The 23060-nt window shown below is 34.0% G+C and overlaps 2 protein-coding genes across 3 annotated transcripts; one reads left to right on the forward strand and one right to left on the reverse strand.

Moving 5' to 3' along the window:
* Nucleotides 1-9974: 9974 nt before the first annotated feature.
* On the forward strand, nt 9975-21446 carry adgrf3a (adhesion G protein-coupled receptor F3a). Of its 2 annotated transcripts, XM_079853903.1 has the most exons (18): nt 9975-10081; nt 11198-11265; nt 11354-11366; nt 11477-11611; nt 12722-12871; nt 12955-13064; nt 13640-13698; nt 13816-13925; nt 14015-14239; nt 16043-16282; nt 16419-16571; nt 17238-17422; nt 17522-17707; nt 19041-20336; nt 20428-20469; nt 20655-20693; nt 20804-20884; nt 20968-21446. In XM_079853903.1, exons 1-17 carry the CDS (start codon nt 10054-10056, stop codon nt 20864-20866), a joined length of 3102 nt encoding a protein of 1033 aa, XP_079710029.1. In that variant the 5' UTR covers nt 9975-10053; the 3' UTR covers nt 20867-20884; nt 20968-21446. The 2 variants fall into 2 exon arrangements, with proteins under 2 accessions (XP_079710029.1, XP_079710030.1); XM_079853904.1 differs by lacking the exon at nt 11354-11366 and having other exon boundaries at nt 11198-11269.
* Nucleotides 21438-22292, reverse strand: ankrd66 (ankyrin repeat domain 66; the record flags this gene model as incomplete). Its single annotated transcript, XM_079854116.1, is given in 4 exon segments — nt 21438-21561; nt 21610-21614; nt 22049-22111; nt 22113-22292. Coding segments are annotated over 4 exon segments (372 nt in total).
* Nucleotides 22293-23060: the final 768 nt, after the last annotated feature.

Raw genomic sequence — 23060 nt, forward strand, 5'->3', positions numbered from 1 at the left:
CAGCCACTATCTGTGATGCCCGCTCTGGTGACTCTTAAGGGCCGAACACCATTGAAACGTGCATTTAGGATGCCAAAGGTCATCTCGATCTTCACTCTGGTTTTACTGAGGGCCACACTGAAGCGGTGCTGTGGCCCTATCTGAGGGTCATGATAGGGGGTTATTGTGTAGGTTTTTCTATCTCAGTTCAAATTAACAATGTTTTGTATTGTACCAAATTTAACTTGCTTTCCTCAAAGTGCTGACACAACACAGACTCACGGAAAATTCGTGAGACAAGCACTGCATGGAGCCAGGCCATTTGGCATCCAAACTTGATCATATATGTTCATGACCACAAGTCGTCTGCAGATGAAATGTTTAGTAGATCATTGTTATATCTGTTAATGTTACTATTAATTTAAAGATTCATCTCACAGAAAATAATCATCTCACATATTCACATCATCTCTCTGAACATTATGGCTGTGATAGGACTTCCTATTAACATAATCTGCCTCATGTTCCCCTAGAGCAGTGGAGATTGGAGCAATAGACTGCATACATGCAATGACTTGGGAATCCTATCAAAAGATTAACAGAAGTTTAATAATAAAAAAAAAAATTCAAAATAATTCTTAACATGTATTATATTGTATACACTTGTGAAATTTGCTTAAAAAAAAGTGTTCATGTGATGTCACCCTATCAATATATCTTACTGGCAATTTTATAAAAGCCCTCTTTTATGGACATGGTCGATAAATGTCCGGGGAACACTATTAATGAAACTTTTCATGTAGGCCTACTCCTGCAGAGCGAGGACCACTTTACGAATGGTTTGACAAACCGTGTTTTCCCCTAGCTTCTGTGCGTCACCCACCGTGCAAGAATGTACCACTTGCAAAAAAAAAAAAAAAAAAAAACGCAACGTAATATTTGCGGTACAGTAAGTGCATGAATTCGACGTGTTAAATTCTTTATGTGCGGCTCAAGAAGTTCGCAAAGATAAGACATTCCTTCCGCGGAAAATCTGTATCTTTCATACAAGTAACTTTTAGGAAAGGCAAGGGGATTTTGTCTGGCTAAAAATTCTTTCTAGTGCTCGTCAAACAATTTGCGCGGAGATGTCCACCGGATTTGGAAGAAAAGGTGAAGTCATTGCAACAGACACTTGGAATAAGTTACGTCACCTATATGTTTCTTTGCTCTCAGCTGATTGGTCAAACTTCAGTCTGAGATCTTGAATCCAGAACATAGCCTGCCCCGGAGCAGGTTAGCCGTGCAGCGTAAGATACCATGGCAACGAACACAGATTAAAGCCGAGCTACTTTCATAGTACCTAAAACCCAGGGTTGGCGGAAACTAAGCTGAAACATAGCTGGCTAGCCACCTAATCCGGCTTCATGGTACAGGCCCCTGGACTTGTTGACTTTATAAACGATGTTTATTTCCTAGATGAATGAAGATATATATATATATATATATATATATATATATATGTGTGTGTGTGTGTGTGTGTATTTATACTTTTAACCAGTAGTGAGAGTGTGTGTGTGTGTGTGTGTGTGTGTGTGTGTGTGTGTGTGTATATATATATGTATATATATATATATATATATATATATATATATATATATATATATATATATATATATATTACATATATCGGCCTTATATATATATATATATATATATATATATATATAAAATAGTCTAAAGCTTAATATGACTGGATCATGATTGCAGTGATTATTATGTTTCTAGCATGTTATATGTTTGGCAACAGTTCTTCTAACCCTAATTGATGGAGTGTGTAATTTTTCATTTCTTGAACAACCGTGTAGGAAAACACATCATGGCCATATTCCAGGATGACAATGTCAAGATTCATCAGGCTCAAACTGTGAAAGAATGGTTAGGAAGAGCACGAAGAATCATTTTCACACATGAATTAGTGGAAATAACATCACAGCATTTATTTCCATGAAGAGATGCATCATTTTTTTTGGTCAAGATCTTGTATAGAGAATGCAAGAGTCCAGCACTCTGTAGAGTCTCCTCCAGCACATCCCAAAGACTTTCAATGAGTTTAAGGACTCAGAATTCGGAGGTGCCGATTCATGAGTGAAAATGATTCTTCATTCTTTCACAGTTTGAGTCTGATGAATCTTGACATTGTCCTCCTGGAATATGGTCATGATGTGTCTTCCTACATGGTTGTTTAAGAAATTAAAAGCTACACACTCCATCAATTTGAGTTAGAAGATGATAGAATGATAGAAACATAATAATCACTGTAATAATGATCCAATCATAGACTCTTAAGCATTTGCCTCTTTAAATTCAAAAAGCGACTATTTTGGCTGGACAAAGTATATGCACTATATATCATTTTATCTAAAACTAATGCAAGTATCTTCCCAATTTCAAGCCTCTGCATTGTCATTGTTTTGGTGGTTCTTACATGTGACCAGCAGATGTCTCCAGTGTGTGAAATCCAGAAAGGCCCCACATGTGCCTAACACCGCACTGTAACAATGAAAAGATACCCGAGGAACCATTTGGGGTTTCTTGCTACATCGGTAACACCTCTAGACCCATTTTGAAGAAAGACAGAAAAGGATAAGTTCCCATAACACCTCTGAAGACAGAACTCTGAATCAAAGTGAAAATAGAAGGAAAATGCAGTGGTTTATTAAAGCAGATTGTAGGTTTCATGGTCAGATGCTCTGCTGAGATGTCGTAAATGCAACTTTATAAACAGACAAATGTCATGCTGACATTTCAGAATGCCATTTCTTGGCTAAATGTCACTTCTCTTACTGAAGTACGGAGAGCTGACGGTGGCAGTCCAAAGACTATGAATCACATGATAGCCATCAGGAAGGAACTTCCTGTTAAATGAAGCTTTCACCAGCACTTTCTTGTCCAACAACAGTCTTAGAATTAAAGGTTCACAAGATATTTTTTGCAGCGATGCCATAGGCATAGAAGAACCATTTTTGGTTCCCCAAAGAACCTTCCATGGAACTCTTCTAAAAGAACCATTTTTTCTTAGTGTGAAGACCATTTTTAAATCTAAAGAACCATTTTTTTCCACTACCAAGATCCTTTTGTGCAATGGCAAGGTTCTTAACGTTCACCATATAGAGAGCCGATAAATAATCTTTATTTTTAAGAGTGAATGTTGCCTATAAAGGGAACAGAATATGATACCGACTTAAAGACACAGCAACCACGGGTCAGAGCCTTTTCAGTTCGACCTTTAATCATTTTTTATTACTATGCTATTTAAAATGTGTACATAATTTGCAGAATACACTCACATGGCACCATAAACTAGTCAAAGCAGAAGATACCATGACAGTAACAGCCCGAGTCCTCACAACATGTAGTGTTCCTTTTATTCAGATTAGATTTTGTCTTGTGTTTCTCTGAGAGATTTGCATTGTAAAATAGATGTATGTTGTAATGATGCTGTTTTGCATGACCAAGCTCAATGGAAAGCCGTTTTTAAAGTACCTGAAAAAAAAACATCCTCACAGCATTTTCTTGGCTATTTAAGGGATTAAGACAAAGTACTTTCTCTTAATCCCTTAAACAGTGTAAGGAAAATCGCATCTGCATTTACATAATGTTTTCAGAGTGCTGACTACTGTAAACATAGTGTTTATTCTGGATCATCCCAGAGCTCTTCCTTGCCAATTCCTGTTTCCTCATGTCAAGCTCTGGTCTTTGTACGGCTGCTTTATAACATATGGATTATGAAAAACACTAAACAAATACATTGAACTTAATCTGACCCAAAGTAACCAGACCACCATAGGAAAACTTTTGATCTCAAACTTCTCCTTAGTTGTTAAAGTGAGCTTAAAATAAAAATTGATTACTTATTTTCTTATACATGTATTGCATCTGTGCATGCATTATATATATATATATATATATATATATATATATATATATATATATATATATATACACACACATTACATAATTAATCGTTACTAAAAATAAGCATGAAACATTTCTGCCTTGTCAGTTTTTAAACCAGGGTTTCCTAAATTGCAGGAGGTTCGTGAAAGTAAGATAAGCTAATCATTAATTAAATCATAAAAAAATGTCAAATTTAAAAATAAAAACAACCAAAATAAAACGCTTATAAAATATTTAATCTTTTTTTAGTTTGTTTACCTGCAAGTCATGTGACCATTAACTGACGTCAGAGAACCGTGAATGTGTCCTTAAATTATTGAAATATTAACTTAAGCAAAATTAAATATTTCAGGACTGTAAATAATTTGGCTGACAAAAAAGTTTGGAAACCAGATAAATAATTTTGCTAGTTTGAGTTTGACACAATTTAATAAACTAACAAACAAATGTTCCTGTTATTATTAATATGACAATGTTTTGAATATGCAAAAAAGCAACAGTAAGAAGCATGTAGTATCTGCCAATAATTTATTGTTGTAAACCGTTATCACAAAAAAATAAGCATAAAATGCCATGAGAAGCAAACATCAGTAGGCTTCATTTCATAAAAATTATGAGGGAATGCAAAGTTAAGATGCAAATACAGTTGTGCTATTTTGAGCAGTGTTTGTGAGCATCGATTATATCTCGTACTTTTGTTTATATACTGTAAATGAATGAGCCTGCTGTTGACCGGGTCTGTTTCCTTGAGGGTTGATTCCCCAAACAACTGAATTTTACTGGTATTCAAACTAGCATCTGATGGACACAATGTTTCTATCTATCAATCAGACAAACGAACAAACTTTTGACCAAAAGGCTTCTGCTTAAATCCTTGAAACGAGCTTTTTACACAATAATAAATAGTGCCTCCAGATGAGTTTGGATTTTTTATGGTTTTGATGACTTCACCATTATTCAGAAGTGTTGGAAAATGGTGTAAAGAAAGTAAAAGATTAGATGTGTTCAAACTTTTCTTTCCTCAACTTTTGTAGCCAAAGAACCGAACCAAACCAGGTTAGAAAACAAAACCTGCTGGAATTTTTTTCAACATAAATAGCTAGACCAGATAAAGTTTATTACATGACCATGAGGAGTAAATGTTGCATATTAGCAAAAAAAAAATGCAAATAAAGAATGCTGTCCTGGAGATATGAGATAAGCAGAGTCATCTGTGGGTTTCGCAGGGCAGAATTGTGTCTTTGCTAAATAAAAAATTTACATTCTAACAAATCAGATGACGTGAATGACCAAGAAGTCCACGGTGTTGCTCCCTGAGAAACGAAAAATGCTAAAGCAAGCAAATATGTCAGTATAGTAAGAAAATGTGAGTGGTGTTTGCACATAAAAAATAAAAAATAAAAAATAACACCAAAATTGTTATCTTACATCAGCAGGTTTACTTCTATTAAAAAAAATAAAAATAAATGACACTAGTTTCCTGTTGCATATATCCTATATATTGTAAATGTCATTGCTGTGAGTTAAACAAACACACTGGATCTATGGCAAAACCAGAACAACTGCCACAGTTTTTTTGCCACACTGGTAAGAGGTTGTTTTACCCTATTCTTACAATGGAATTATAGCTACGAAAGAAATAAAGCATGACTAAAAAAAAAACACACACTCTTAGGGCAGGTGTGGTGAAGAGTCCCACCTTAGGACCCAAGCAATCCGATTGGTTCAGAGCTATAGATTGTGAAATTAATCATTCTCGTTCTTGTTGTTTTTTTAGTTAGCTTACATATACAGTTTAATTACACAATAGCTGTTTGTCTTTCTGTAAAGCTGTGTGTTACTGCGAAAAGCGCTATAAATAAATTAGGGCGATTAATCGCATCCAAAATAAAAGTTTGTTTTTACATAATATATGTGTGTGTACGGTGTATAATTATTTTCTATATATAAATACACACACATGCATGTATATATTTAAGAAATATTTGCATGTATATACTGTGTATATATATTTATATTATATATAATTTATATTATATATAAATATTTTATATATAAATAACAAAATTTTCTTAAATATATATGCATGTGTGTGTATTTATATATAGAAAATAATTATACACCGTACACACACATATATTATGTAAAAACAAACTTTTATTTTGGATGCGAGTAATCGCGATTAATCGTTTGACAGCCCTAAAATAAATATAATACTTGATGGTAAAAAAACGACTAAACTGCCTGCTTAAAATGTTTTTACAAACTGCTTTTATCTTATCTTGTTCATAGCAGCGGGATTTAGCTGTAGGCCTACATAGCAGCGGGATTTAGCATGCTACATAAAGCTAAAACAGCTCACGTTAGCTACAAGAAGTTATCATGAGAACAACTTTAGATCAGGCATTCTACTGGGGTCCAACTCATCTCTTCACCTCACCTGTGCGCACAGAATGCTGTTAAAAGGTCAGGTCAGTAGAATGAAAAAAACGCAAGATCTTGACACGTGTGTTTTTTTAAAAGTTGAACTTGTTTTAAAAGGGCTATTCGTAGAATTCAGAAACCCTTGAGCCGTTAAATGAACAGCATCAAGCAACTTGTTCACACTTGGTTAAAACGAACTCTGGTGCGATTGCAATGTTAGTGCAGTTCATTTGAAAAACTTGTCTTTTTTAACACTGAACCTAAAGATACAAAATAAAAAGAGGCTTTTATGACGTATATTTTGCGACAGAACTTGTTGAAAATCCAAAATAATGCTAAATGCAAATAATCCTGGGCTAAATGAGCTCGCTGTATATGAGTACATATGATGTTCGACAAATTCCGTCATAAAATATACACCATGAAAGCCTCTTTTTATTTTGTATCTTTAGGTTCAGTGTTAAAAATCACCGTGTGAATGCTAAGTAAACCAGGACTAAATGTATCATTTACTGTTTTGGTCTGGACCAAAAGAACCAAGAGATTTGAACTACGAATGTGAACACACTTTTAGCCTACAGCTCGGGCTCACACTCGTGCACTATAGGAATGGACAATACCACTAATTTTGTTTTCGATACAAGTCCAATATCGTTGTTATCGATAACGATAACTCTAAACTGAACTTCTAAATTATTACTAAGAGTAAAATGGGTAATGATACCCACTGAACATTATATCTGAAAGGCATTTTAACATTTAATATGCCTTAATTGCAAATTATTAGATTATATTTGTTTACACATGGTTAAAATATGTTTACGATAGTGGTCTGCCAGTGACAGGCTGTTGCACCCAGTGATCCATCCAACTAACGTTCAATTTAAAGGCACACTGTGTAATTTTTCGCCACTAGAGGTCATTTATTCAAAACAAAGGCGTAGCTGGATGACGCTTGATTTCGTGGAATCATGGAAGTTGTGTATTCACCTCTAAAGCCGGTGGAGAATACAACAGGACTCGTGCAGAAATCATATTCATTTTCTCTCAATGAATGTATACAAACAGTTGCTCACCCTTCTAATAAAACACATAATATATATAAGCTTCTTTGGTGTTTCCATGGTTTCTACAAAATAAAACCACAAATCGAGGGTAACGCGGGTATTATCCGGTATGACACGGTCCGTGTCCTGGTTAAAACTTCTTATTTCTCTGGATTTAAACTTTCTTAGATAAATTTGGGATAATGTTAGTACACAAATCAACAAAATATATAACATTTTCTAGTGGTTTTTGGATATTTTGATCCAAAAATCTTACATAGTGTGCCTTTAAATGAATTGAATTTCACAAACTCTGTAGTTTTAATTTGTTTATTTGGAAATAACACAAACTAATGAATCCATATGTTTGTCTGTCCTCTGATAAGCATTGTTCTGGGCTTAGTTTACCAAAAGCAACATGTGAATAAGCTGATTGCAAAGATGGAAGTGGTTTCTTATTATGGTTTAAAGAAACGCAGCCTGTTCAGCAGTGAGCGAACACTTTCTGTGGTTGATTGGTTCTTGCAATTACGTGTGAGCAAGAAATAGTTCTATCCGAAACAGGTGTTGTGTCGGGGTTGGGTAACTGGGGTTAGGATTTGGCAATCAGGTAAAACTGGGTGTAATAATTTGATGGGGAGTTAGGGTTAGGCACAACAGCGGCTCGAGTCCTTCACATTTAAATCAGTCTACAGCCTTTCTTAAGACAACCTAGGAAGTCAGGAAAGTTTAGTTTTTCCAGATTCATTACAAGCTGTTCACACATTGGCAATAAAAAAGTAACATGTGAGTTCTACATGAACATTCGTACAAATAGCCACTTTAACTTGAGCGTCGCGTATGCTGTGTCTTGTGTGAGACGCTGCAAAAGATGCCAGCGCAATGGTTAAAGACATCCATCTAGAGCAGTGTTTCCCAACCCTGTTCGTGTAGGCACACCAACATCACCAGAGATTGTCTTCTTATAGGGAGATGAAAGGGTCTGTGGCTCTTACGATTGGAGAAAGCGCAACGAATAACTTGGATCAGCCTATCATACAATGGATGTGCCATCAGTGGCCAGCATACAGTTTTACAGTTTCTTGTCTATTGGCGTGTTCGTCTTGTGAATAATGTTCTATATTTGGTTGTTATATCGCTAATAAACGTACAGTAGGACTGCAGTGTTTGTGGAATGTGCTTTCCTGAACGAAAACAAAAAAAGAGCACATATCTCACTACAGTGCGCATATATGCACTGCCCATAATCTTAAACCCTTATTTAAGATTAGATCTGAATCTGTTCATTAAAAAACTGCTTTATTGGGCACACATAGCAGTGGTTCTAAATGTAATTGTAATTTAATTGTTGAAATCTGACATTTATTAATTAAAATCTTTATATTTTGTTTACCTTCATTTATTAAAAAGCACTATCATTAGGCATACACAGCAGTCATAAATCATTACAATTTGTTGAAACCTGGAAGCCATAGAGAGAACACATTATTTTATTTACTTTACTTTTTTCATTATAATACAATATACATTTTCTCTCTTTTTTTTCATTAAAGTGCATTATATCAGGATCATAGACCTTGGCAGTCAGTCATTCAAGTCTTATTATACTTGGTAAAACCTGAAAGTCAAAGAAAACATCGATATTGTTTATTTTCTTTAGACAATATACAATATCACTCAATATTGATGTGTCCTGTCGCACATTCCCTACTCTGCCTTATCTTAAAAAATATATCAAAGGTAAAACCTACATATAGTTCCCAACAAAAGTATTGTTTAGTGTAAAACATGTATAAGATTAGCGAACAGGCTGTTAATTCATTAAATAAGCTATTTCCTTACAAAAGCTGTTTATTCAGCATAGTGAAGCCTCTCCTTCATTGACATCCATTTAAAAAAAAAAAGAAAAGGCCTCTTGTCTCCTTCCCTGCGCACCGACAAAGTCACAGCTTTAGCTTTAGCCGTTATGCTTTTTGGCTAAAGGTTGCAGGCTTGACTTCCAATGGCTTGGCCAACATTACACGTTTTCAAATTCATTCTAATCAAACACACTTGATTCAACTCACCAGTTAGTACAGACTCCAAGACCAGATATATATGAGTCAGATGTGGGAGACATCCAAAATGTGCAGTGTTGGAGTGCCTCCAGGAACAGGGCTGGAAAACATTGAAAAATAACAGAAAAGTAGCGCAGTTGAATGGAAAAACACGTCCTCTGTGAACGGCCCAAGAAATTATTTTCACGATTTGTTATCACAACTTTTTTCTTCTGTCAAATCAACTTAGATTCACTAATGTTTCTCAAATAACTTCTGTTGATTAAACCAAATCTCTTGCTTTGTATTAACTCGGTTTTAATGAACTCAATTTTAAGGCAACCAGATAACTTAAGTTAAACCAGCAATATTTTTTTACAGTGCATCACACAGTAGGCTATATTTTTAATTGAGAGGAGGCATTTTTTATGGTGGAGAATAATTTGAATCAAGTCTCTGATGCTTTTGAGTCATGTGACCTGAATAATGCAAATCAGGATGGTTATTGGGAAAATCCGTTGACTGGGATATCATTCCCTCCTCTCAGTCTGTCTGTATGGACACTCGTAACTTTTTTTAAGTGAAGTGATCACTGCGATTAAATTACGGCCTGAATCCAGAGGTTAATAATGCTGTCAGGATTTACAAGCCAAAGAGGTACGTCAAAACGCTTAAAGGTTTCTAGCCAGTTTTCTTCATTTCAGCTCCATGTATCAGGACAAATTTAATGTTTTTGAAAGATGCTCACATCTATTTGATCCAAAATACAGTAAAAACAGTAATATTGTGAAATATTATTACAGTATAAAATAACTGTTTTCTATTTGAATGTATTTAAAATGTAATTGATTCCTGTGATGACAAAGCTGAACATTACTCCAGTCTTCAGTGTCAACTAATCATTCTAATATGATGATTTGCTGCTCAATTATGAATAATGTTTCTTGTTATTATGTTGAAAATGTTGTGGAAAACATGATAAATGTTTTCAGGATTCTTTATTGGAAAAGTTAAAGAAAGTTGATAGAAAGTTTTTCCATTTCGATAGAAAGTTACATTTATTTGAAACAGAATATTTTGCGTCGTTGCTGAATAAAATAATGAATATTTATTTTTTATCTTATTTAACCCCAAATTTAACTTTTGTAGTGTATCATAGTTTTCACAAAAATATGAAGCAGCTGTTTTCAACATTGATAATAATAATAAATATTTCTTGAGCAAAAAATTAGCATATTATAATGATTTCTGAAGGATCATGTGACATAGAAGACTGGAGTAATGATGCTAAAAATTCGACTAGAAATAAATTACATTTGAGAATATATTCAAATAGAAAACAGTTCTTTTAAATTGTATTAATATTTCACAATATTACTGTTTTTACTGTATCTTTGATCAAATAAATGCAGCCTTGGTGAGCAGAAGAGACTTTTTTCAAAAACAAATTCCAAACTTTTGATTGGTAGCGTATCTGAATGCATATTGTTGTCGTCAATTTATTATTTAAAAAATCAACTTTGCTTTCACTTCTTGAAACCCTCGCTGTTCCAGTTTGTTCTATTCTGAATGATGTTTGAAACTTTCATTTAGCACTTCTTGCACTATTGCCTCCTTAAGATGAATCTCATGTTGTATTCCTCATTTGTAAGTCGCTTTGGATAAATGTGTGTGATAAATGAATAAATGTAAATGTGTTGCCTGATTGACGTCACTGATGGAACGCATAAGCATATGTTCATATGAATGACTGCACTCTGTTCCATTCACCAGAAATTGATGGCACAAAAATGAAATTGTCTAAAGGCTTCATTCTCATTTTTCTGGCATTGATTTTTAAGGTGGGTTTATATTTATTCTTTTTTTCAAAGTTCTTTAGTTATACAAACAATTTATAAGTATTAACTCTTTAAAACTTTTGATTGATAGGTTGCTGTGGCAGGTAATATATAAAAAAAAAAATTTCTGCTCATTATCAATAATAATCTATTGAATAAATAATATGTGTTTTTTCCATTAATCGACTGAATACGTCACAATGCTTCATTCCAGAGAATTCCACAAAGGTGTATTTGCTTGAGCTTGAATTTGAGACATTGGTGAAAAACTATGTCAGTGGTCATCTGGGAAATCTTACACAAATAGACATGAACGATGCGACTGTAACAGAAATCACCAACACAACAGGTAAACAAACATAAAATGCTAGAAATTACACAATGCCAACACTGTAAGAAAAAAACTAACAAAAAAAAAAAACACTGATAGTCTACTGATAATTTCCCAGGCCAGGACATTATCTGTTAATTTTACGAATATTTCCTTGAACCCAAAACAAAACACTACACGTAATTAAAAATACTACTAAGACACCTGTGAAAAATCTATTCTGAAAATTCCTTCATATTACCAGTACATTGGTCCGTTTTCTGCATTCAGAATGCCAATAAAAAGAACATTTAAAAAGGGTCTTTCCTGTTGTGCGGTAGCTTTTAATTTAAAAAAAAAAAAAGTATATACTGCTGTAATTTTAAGGATGGATTTCTGTAAAGATTAATAAGACTTTCAGCATTATGCTCTGATCAAGTCCAGAAACACCAACATTAATAATGATAACTTCATTAGCTCCAGGTCATATTTTAAATGTTGAAATTATCAAACTGATTTATGTATTGATCAAAAAAGACAGAATGTTTGTAAATGAAAAAAATGATATCAGTTCCTGGAGGATGATGTCCAAAAGCAACTGACTTTTGTTAGTTGAAGGGATTTTACAAAAGTCTCTAATGATGTAAAATGATATCAATAGTTAGGAAAAAAACAATAAATTGATCATTCGTTTACCAACTTCACCCCAATGTTCACTTAAATTGATATTGAAAAAAAGAAAACTATGATTTATTTATGAAATGGTCTTTTTAAATCAGGGTTTAATCCAACATATGATGGGTACATGAAAATACTGCATAAGGGGGATGATCCAAAAGTTGATTTAACTAAAAATAAACTTCATGGACAATTGTTGCATTTCTAATCAATCAATAAAAAAATAAAAAAAACTTGAATGTGCTTGTTTTCGCCTTTGTTGCCTTTCCACCTTTGTTGCCATTGGCTTGGCTTGGCTTGTCTTGCTTAGTTGGGGACATTACATTTAACATTTAATATTCAACAATAATATTGATCTGCCTGCATTGACATCATTTATACAATTTTCCTGTTATCTCTGTTAAGCTGCTTTGAAACAATCTGTATTGTAAAAAGCGCTATATAAATAAATGTGACTTGACTTGTTTGCAGATTGCACATTGTATGAGACGCAGAAGAATTGTTCATGTATGCCACAAAACACATGGAGTGAGGATATATGCAAAAAGTATGCCTGCTGCAATAGTGAGCCCTGCATGATAAGAGTTAATGACACTGCTGTCTGTCTGTCTGAAAAAAGAGGTAGAGTATTGTTTGATATGGGCACAGGATTTCTAGATGAAATAAACTGTTTATTGAATGCTGTGATTCTTTTTTTTTTCCAGTAAGCATTAATGGAACTACTAGACTGAATGATACTTTCAACGTATTATATGAACAAAAAGATAAAAGAAATGATTATTACAATAACCTGGAACAGCTAGTAATTACTATGGTATGTACTGCTGAAAATCCACCTTACATGGTTCAAAAAATGTGTTTGTGTTTTTTAATCATGTTAACAGTTAATGGTTAACAGTAACATGCAAGGTGAAAACATAAATACATATAGGTTTAAGTCCATACATGACATTGTATTAAAGATTATGCTGCTTCTTTTCACCAGATTTTTCCATTATGGCATTTTGTTTTACATTTTATGTTGTTTAGTTAATGTTTATTACATCATTATTGTGTTTAGTCTATGTGTTGGTAACACTGTGCACATTCTTCTAGCCATTGTTTATGGAAATGGCAAATATGAAAAATATGGCAAATACTTTAAGTCATCATTCCCTTTTGCCTGCATGTATTATTATGGTGGTGGGCCTGCGTTTCAAGGTTCAAATCAGCTTTAAGTAGTCCATATAGTATATGAACTGTAAAATATACAGGCACCAAACTGTCATCCTGCAGCGACTAAAAACACAATGTAGTTTTTTTTTATTTTTAGTTTGATTTAATTTCATCAATAGATATACTTAAACTGTTTGCACATATACCTCATCTGCATGTTTTCATTTCTTTTAGTTAAAGACACATTTCAGCACATTGAAATATTTTGATTCTCTGATTATCAACGATTACAGGTAATCATGATAACAAGCACCTCTGGCAGCTTCTGTTTCTTGCTCTTTCTACACACATAAAACATTAGAAATAGATAAGAGACGGAAAATGTAGTAACGTTTCCCATTTATTTAAAGGCCTGGCAGTGTGATTGTAGATTATACAGTGCAGTTACTTGGTTCAGTCAACACTACAGATCTTGTGAAAGTAATCAAGCCACTGAATAATTCTGAGCTGACAACAACAGGTAATCTATTTATTTATTGTGAAAACTTTTTACACAACATTAAGCGATGAAGAATTTGTTACAGTCACATCTTGTTATTTTCTCCAAAGGCCTTGTTACTATTTCCATACATACGGAGCAACCGATTGATATAGGCTCCTCTGCAATTATAAGTTGTACTCCACCAGAACTCAGACCGGTACAATGGTACTTGACAAATGTCCAGAATAAAACAACAGAGATCACGGAAGGAAATGAGGCAATCCTGAAAAAGGTCGACTCCACCCCGACAAAGGACATTCTTAATCTAAAGCACATTTCAGGAAGCTGGAAAGGTATGTTTCTGCACACGGAATTAAGATGCTTAATGCTAAAATATTTAGATAATTCAATCTGAGTTGGCTAATTTCAGTGTAAAAGTGATATCATGTTTCAGTAGCTATGCTTTCATCTTCCTATTTATCTATGAATTTTGGGTTATCGCATTAAAAAAAAAAACGTGTTCAATTTTAAGAAGACATGCGAATAAACTATGGTGGGAACAAACACATTATCTGCGTCTCAATTCAGAGGCTGCATCCTTCTCAAATGTGTCCTTAGTTTCACGGGCAATGAGGGATACAACAGATGGATCCTTTGTGGCCTTGCCTACCCCAGAATTCATTGCGCGCTGGTGACGAGGGATTTTTTTTTTAAAGAAATTGCCGGATTAAACTCTTACATTTAAGTATTGTGTTTTAACTTATAAATTAAAAATTTATATTTAAAATATCTAATGATAAAGTATATATATATATATATATATATATATATATATATATATATATATATATATATATATATATATATATATATATATATATATATATATATATATATATATATATAAATAAATATAAATATATAAGCAGTTCCAATGTTGAGCTAATGTTGAGATGCGATTTTATAATTTATACTCATTATGTACAGAAATGGACCAAGGTAAAATATTTAGATACGTTATGACCCCTGTTTTGTTTTCAGACAGTTGAATATAACCAAAGTCCCTTTACAAGTCATTTCACTCGGCGGCCATCTTTGAAATGCTTCTCCGGCATGCAAGTGCAGCTTCTCTTTGAATGGGGAAACATCAAATACTCCAAAACTGTTCGCCAAGCTTACGATTAAATTTCATATTTGAAAATCACCAATGAAATCTGATAACAACTGTCTCATACATTTTGTTCTACAAATACTGTAATCATGACAGAAAACAACATTATTTCAGGCTGGATCAAGCTAATGCGTATGCGCAGTGGAAGCTCGCGTCTGACTGTTTCTATAGGAACCGGAGCTCCTAACGGCAGATGCAGTGACGTGATGACTTTACCAATCGGCCATTGGCTCTTATTTAGAAGGCGGGACTTATTCCGCCATGTTGAGCGTTGCACTTTTCCCCATTCAAAACAATACGAGTAACTCGTCTTCTGTTATTCTATAGCCTAATCTTTTATATAACTTTCAAAAAAGCCTAGTACAAACATTTCTGCCGCTCATCAATGGATGTCACAGTTGCTAGGCGACAAGAACATTCCTCAGTGACCATGGCTTTTAACGATCAATTCAGTCCGAATTTTGAATGCGTGGTCTTTAAAGTCTGCATTCTTCGAAGGATGCAGCCTCTGAATTGAGAGCAATTTATAGGAAAAATCCATTGATATGCAACAAAAAACTCTGACACTAACTCAACAGAGGATGTGCTTGTATAACTGGACAAACCAGCAGGCCAATTTCACAGCATCTTAAATGTTGGTTTGATCGCTCTGAAATACCTGAGCCAAAGTGTTATATCAAAATGGTTGGGTATAATGACCTTCCAGAACTGTCTCATTGCGTTCCCAAACATCAGGAATCTGCCTCTGATCGCAAGATAGCACGACAGCTTTTATTGCGTTTTGTCTGCACGCTTTGATGTGCAAGTCAAAGAGCCACAGTGGCTTCCCCAAACTTCCATTTTTATTACAGATATTTTGCACCAGTTTCCCTGGTAAAATCTTTTTCAGTTATGGGGTAATATGCAGAATAATTTATTTCTATGTTGATTTGTCTGAGAAATGTAAATCCTGACCATTAAAGTGTGTCTACCTATCTACCTATAGGAACATTTACATGCGTGTACACAAGTGACTCCATAAAACACACAGCAAGTAAAAAGTTGGACATAGCACTTTTGCCAGAAATTCAGGCCATGAGAAACCCCCAATTTCCTGACTGTAGTGATGGTAAAACACCAGTGGTTAAAATTATAATCGAGTGTAGGATTTCTGACGACAACGAAAATTACACTGTTACATGGAATCCTAATCCGAATCTTTTTGATTGGACAGAAAAAAGGCCAAGTAAGCATATCTCATTACCATTTTTGCTCTCTTAATGTAAACACAACCAGCATAAACAATGTGATGAAAAGATAAATATCTATATGGTTTTTACACACTTGATGATGAACAATTTTCATATCACTGCATTCTTTAGAAAACCAGAAGAACGGTATATCTTACAAAGCAGAGGCGACCATATATTGTTCAAAAATGGACGAGAAAGTTAATGCTGACTGTACATTCACAAACAATAGATCTAAAACAAACAACAAAAGAACGGCGAATGTAGAGATCCCCATCATTCATCGTAAGTGTTGGTGTTTAACTATTTTCTAAATTCTATATCTTTTAAAGTTGCAGACAATAATTCAAAAGTGAAGTGTGTGATCTTTTTTTAAAGGGGGGGGGGGGGACTTGTTTTAGAATAAAAACTGGTGCTAATGGTTCAGAAATTAACCAATTCACCTTATGAAATATATATATATATATATATATATATATATATATATATATATGTGTATGTGTGTGTGTGTGTGTGTGTGTGTGTGTGTGTGTGTGTGTGTGTGTGTGTGTGTGTGTGAGAGTGTAAGCATCAAAGCTCTGAATAGGAGTGCAAAAGTACTGACATAAAGCTATTGTATTGTTTGGAATTACTGTTGTGGTGCTTTTTTGTCATTTTAAAATTTCACTTTCACTTATATGGAAAAGAGTGGCTAGGATATTATTCAAAAAACGTCCTCTGAAGAAAGTCATTCAGGTTTATAACAGAATTATGGTGATTGAATGGGAACACAAATTTAATTTTTGAGTGAACTAAAGCTATTGGATGCGAGTGAACAGCTGCATTATTTTGCTTCTTCCAAACAGATGCATATTATACTTACTAAAACCAAGTGAATGTTTTCAGATTTATAATTGTGAAAACAAAAATGACGAGACAAACAAATCTGTTGTTTTACATTCCTTAATACAGCCAAGTCAGATTTCTGTAAAGCAGATCAAAGCTGGCCCAAAACAAAAAGCAATTACAATGCCAGCTTGCCTTGTGAAGACTATGCTGTTGGTTTGAAAACGAGAGCATGCAATGGCAAAGAATGGGGAAACGAAATCTCCTCTTGTGTGAATGGGGACCTGAATGACATTGAAAATGATGTACAGGTATCATTCTTTGGTATTAATTTACCCATTCCTCATTGCTGGCCAGATTTTCTTAGTACTAAACACTTGATTTTTTTTTTTTTACCTTCATAATAACAGGTATTAAATAAAGGTCTTGGCATCATGAAGGAAATTGCAAAAGAAATTTTTGAACGCTTACAGAAATCTACCACAATACAGACATTCAACGCATTTGCAAATATTAATGTATCTATAAATATTTTAGAAGTCATGAATATTATATCTGAACGCCAGAAAAATCTATGGAATGATACTATCCTACCAGTAAGTATGTTTTCTCTAAAGATTCTCTAAAACATTATGTGTTAACCCTCTTATTAATATTTATTCTTCTTTAAACCTTCAGTAATATTTGACCTAGGGTTGGGAACCGTTCACATTTTAACCGGTTATCCAACAGTACCTTTTTTAGGTACTTTAGGCATGTTTACTTCAATAATTAAATAAACAGTAAAAAAAAAAAGTAATTTATAGACGTGTGAGTATATGTATATATATATAATATATATATATATACAGACAGTATATATATATATATATATATATATATATATAATATATATATATATATATATATATATATATATATACAGTATATATGTGTGTGTGTGTGTGTGTGTGTGTGTGTGTGTGTGTATATACACTACCGTTCAAAAGTTTGGGGTCAGTAAGATTTTTAATGTTTTTAAAAGAAGTATCTTCTGCTCACCAAGGCTGCATTTATTTGATTAAAATTATAAAACAAAAACAGTAATATTGTGAAATATTATTACAATTTAAAACAGCCGTTTTCTATGTGAATATATAGTTAAGTGTAATTTATTCCTGTGATCAAAGCTGAATTTTAAACGAAACCATTCATTCACACACAGATTCAAGATTCATATTTAAATAGTCTTACTCTCGCACCCAGATGTGTTCTCATGTACCAAAATTTGGCACAGATTGATTTAATGTGAATCGGTACTCAGTAGTACCAACCTAATTTGGTCAGTGCCATTTAAAGTACAGAGTTCTGCACCCAACTCTAATTTGACCCACATCTATACATTTCCAGTTCAGGAACAGGATTCTTTTTCTGATCTATTACATTAGATTGATGGAGTAACAACCCATGCGAAACGAGATTTCAGTTTGACAAAAACTCTCAATTTACAGTTTTTCTCAGTCTCTTTGGCTCCTTTTTTGAAACAGTCTTAAATTTAAATTTGTAAGTGCAGTTATTACAATTGTTTTATGGGACTCTATTGCATGTCTGCAAAACGTATTAAACTCACCCAAAAACATTTACTTCATGCGCCAAAACTTAGTCAGTAAATTGGCCAGTGCCACCAAAATTAAACTTTTTTTTTTTTGTCATCGTGTGAGCCGTACTGGTCAAAATGTTTAGATACTTTTTCACCATGGGTTCAATCCTGGAAATGTTTAGACAAAACTGATGTCTATCACTTTCATTTGTATGATTACAGTATTTTTATCTTGTAGCATGTAAAGTCCCCTTCACTTCACTTCATCATTCATTCAAAATGACAATTAGTCAAATTCCTCTGTTCAAAGTCTAATCGCATTTCACTTTCTTATCGTTTTTACATTGCAGGAATTCATCAGCTCTGCGAGCAATGTTTTGAACGTTACAAAAGCCTGGATAAACCCTGAAACTGACAACACAGATTTATCTGTAACATATCTAAAGACTATTGAGAGAATGGTGAGAAACACAAATCTGTCCTTGAATGCTCATCAAAAGAATGAAAATGTTCAACTGCGGCTCTGTAATGACTCTTGCAACTCCTTCAATGACAGCGTCACCACAGACAGTAGGGTTATTGTCGTAGGATTCCGGAATCTTTATGAAATTTTACCAAAAACCAATCCAGAAAACGGCATCTCAGAGACCACCATCTTGTCAGTTACCGCTGTAAATAATGCCAGTGTGACTAAAGTTGATCTGAGGTTCAATTATTCTAAAAGCAGACTGCCAAATCATGAAATGTATTGTGTTTTCTGGGATGAAAATAAGAGTGTGTGGTCTAAAGAAGGATGTGAATGGGGTGGTGCGGACAAAGCAGAGTTATGCACATGTGACCACAACTCTGCGTTCACCATATTGATGTCCAAAGATGAAGTGACCCTTCCCTACATGGAGGAACTGACCTACGTTGGCTTAGGAATATCAATCGTTTCACTTGTTCTGTGTTTAATCATTGAGATTTTGGTATGGGATACAGTTGTAAAATCAGACATCTCCAATTTTCGGCATGTAGCCATATTCAACATCTGCTTATGCTTGCTGTTTGCACACTGTGGATTTTTAGCATCAGCTGAACCTGAGAAGATCCCCCTATGGTGCAACATCATCACATTAGTCAAACACTTTTTTTTCCTAGCCGTCTTCTTCTGGATGCTGTGCTTGAGTTTTGTGATTCTTCACCAAATAATATTTGTCTTTGACCATCTGCGAAAAAGGGTTTTTTGGGGTTTGTCTATTACTCTTGGTTACATATGCCCAATATTATGTGTGGCAACAACCTACATTACATTCGAAAATGGTAAACCTGGTCGATACTATTCCACAAAGACTTGCTGGCTCGTTTATGAGGGTATGTTGAAGGGCTCCATCTTTGCTTTTATCCTTCCTGTCGGAACTATTGTGTTTATAAACTTGTTCACCTTGGCTGTGGTGATCATGAAGATAGCAACCCCTACTGTGTCAGAGGCAAAGGCGCGGGACGAAAAGGATGTTGCCAAGAGTATGATTAAGACAATAGTCTTCCTAAGCCCAATCCTCGGAATAACTTGGATCTTTGGATTTTTTATAATGGAACTTGACCTTACAGAGAAACCTTGGGCCCAAATCGTGAACTACACATTTACAGTACTTAATTCACTACAGGTGAGGGTCAAGCATCAAACACTTTATTATGTACTCATACTGAGTGCATTCATGCATGTACTTTAAAATATCTTATTGTATTTTATTACAGGGCTTTTTCATACTGCTGACAAACTGCTTTGGAGAGAAAAAGGTAACTATGCCCACTACGTGCCCTCAATATGATTGTTTTTAGGAATTAAGGCTGAAAATATAACATTTTAACCACTTTAATTTTGCTTACTGGACCATTACTGAAAAAATTAGCTAGCACAAGATTTCAGTCTATAAAACCTTTACAGTGATGCTCAAAATGTGCATATTTGATTTTCTCCAAAGGTTCGTGATGCACTTCGAAAGCGTTTCGGAGGTTCCAAGGTTAGTGCGTGCAAGGGATGCAAACTGCATCACAAAACACAAATATTATATTATTATTTAATATACATATAGTAACACAGAGCTAATATTCTCACATTTTCTTACATTAGCAATCAGCACATTCTAAAAGTGAAAGCTCAACAAAAGCAACATATTCGGTTAAAAATAAATAAAGATTGGACAGATTTAAGGTAAGTTACATTTGTGTTGTTGAGAATATTTTTATTTCGTGTCTACATATTTTGTTCTAATGTTGTTTTTTATCCCAAATCAGCATGTGAATGGTTTAGTCGGTGCATTCTTGAAGTACCGAAAGAGAAAACATGGAATACGAGGAAACTTTTCATGGATTAAATTGTCACATTCAATGCAGATTAAAATAGTTACAAAGAAAGAAAGATTTAATTGTTTTCTAAAACACTGTACATTTATGATATTGTACTTCAGAGGATAATGTATATCGATGTATTCTTGTTAGTTTACTGTTTTATGAATGTATGTAGTTTTCTGTCGGTGAGCGGTTAATTTTTCTTTCTAAAAATGGCATATTTCATTGTATGTATATTCATGTAAGTATATTAATGCTTTTGTTTCTACATAGACTACTTGGTATAAATATAAAACTGGTGACAGTCGTAAATATGAATTTTAGCATGCAATTTTACTGTCCTTTACATTTCATTTAGATGCACAGCAAATAAATCATTTGTATTTTTGCTCTCATGGCATAATAAAACCTACTTTTTAATTGTTTTTTTCTTGCAGTCTGGTTTCTTTTTGCTCCTGTTCCCATTCTTCATCAGTATCATCTAAGGGCAGTCCATGTAATGTTGCCATTTGCCAATAGTTTCTGTTCTCAATCTCTGCCCTGGAAATACAGGGAACACCACGTTATTAAATGCCTAGCATCACATACAGTAGCTGCAAATCTAGCACACATCAATAGAACATGGTACAGAAAATACCAGAAAAATAATATAAAGTGAGTACAAACTTTATTTGACCGCTAATTCTAGGAGTCAATCCAAGGAGGACTGATTATATTACAAATATAGTTAAGAAAACAAAAGTACTGGGTTATATTAGATAACTACATGGTTTAAGGTAAGGTACAGGGTTAGTACCTTACCCAGTTTCTGTAATAATTAGTATAAGTAGTATCGTATAGGACTGTAAAATAAAGTGCTTCCCACACTTCTGCTTATAGATATCTTGCTTTTAAATACCTCTGAACAAAACTCTATTAAATATCATACTATTAATTAAATTATATCATAAAGTCAAACACATAACTCAAAAGTGGAATGGCCAATTTGAGGGGAACAAAGCTATACTAAATGCAAAAATCATCATACTTTAAGAAAATGAACGCATTCTTCATGTCCATAGTTTTGAGCAATCCTGACAGGTTCATCCCCATGCAGAGTCCTCCTCGTCTAAAGGGAGATGCAGGAGTCGTATACGGCTAGTCTTCCAGACTCCGCTGGCGAAGTATGCAGCCATCCATCCATTATCCGTCCTCAAACAAGCTCTTGCTCCATTTTCAATCAGTATCCGAACCACTTCTGTTTGGCCTTGGACAAGATCAGAGCTTAGCATCACACAACTTTGTCAGACTGGCTTTAGACGACCTTTCAGATGTTTAAAAACTTTATATAGATGTTTAAATAACTAAATTATATAAATTATTTATTTTATGTTTAATACCGACCCTGGGGTCGGCTATTGCAAATAATAAAAACAAAACGTTGTGTTTTTCGTAAAATAAAATATAAATAAACATGATGCGTTGTCCCGTCTCTCTCAAAGTGAAGTTCATTCTGAAATGCGACAGAAAATGATCTGTAACTCCGCGAATGCTTGTCACTGTGGCATGTGTCTTTACAAAGCTTGAAGTCTCCATTTTTAAATGATAAACAATAACTAAAATAACACATTAGCTTGAAAACCCCTTCAATTAATAAACAAACATTATAGACCGTTCTTATTTATCCGTACAGTATTACATTACCAGTAGATTGTATTTAATAGATTTCACTTTGTAACTGTTAAACACATTTGCAGTTGGTTTGTAAAAGGTATCATCATTACATGATTGGCCTGTATTATAGTTACAGTTTTGACCAGCATGTGTCGCCATTTGTGTGTGTTTTGTGCATCTCACGCATGTATTTCTGGATTAGCCTACAGTGTGCGTTTCTGTTTTTTTTCACTCGATACGTGTAACGGAAATTCGATTTCGAAATCCGAAAAGCTCTTTTCGAACAAAACAACCGGTTAATTTTAAGATGGCCATTTTTTTTTAAATTATTTTATACCGGATAATTTCAGCTACATTAATACAGCTTACCCATACGAAAGTTTCTG

This window comes from Squalius cephalus (assembly GCF_949319135.1).
Source record: "Squalius cephalus genome assembly, chromosome: 20".
NCBI classification, from domain to species: domain Eukaryota; kingdom Metazoa; phylum Chordata; class Actinopteri; order Cypriniformes; family Leuciscidae; genus Squalius; species Squalius cephalus.

Excerpts from the sequence above, each read along its gene's own strand:
- adgrf3a (XM_079853903.1), top strand. The coding sequence starts at position 10,054 with ATGCTGTCAGGATTTACAAGCCAAAGAG. Across the intron at positions 13,926-14,014 it reads TTCTGAGCTGACAACAACAG|GCCTTGTTACTATTTCCATA; the intron begins GTAATCTATTTA and ends TTTTCTCCAAAG. Across the intron at positions 20,470-20,654 it reads ACTGCTTTGGAGAGAAAAAG|GTTCGTGATGCACTTCGAAA; the intron begins GTAACTATGCCC and ends TTTTCTCCAAAG.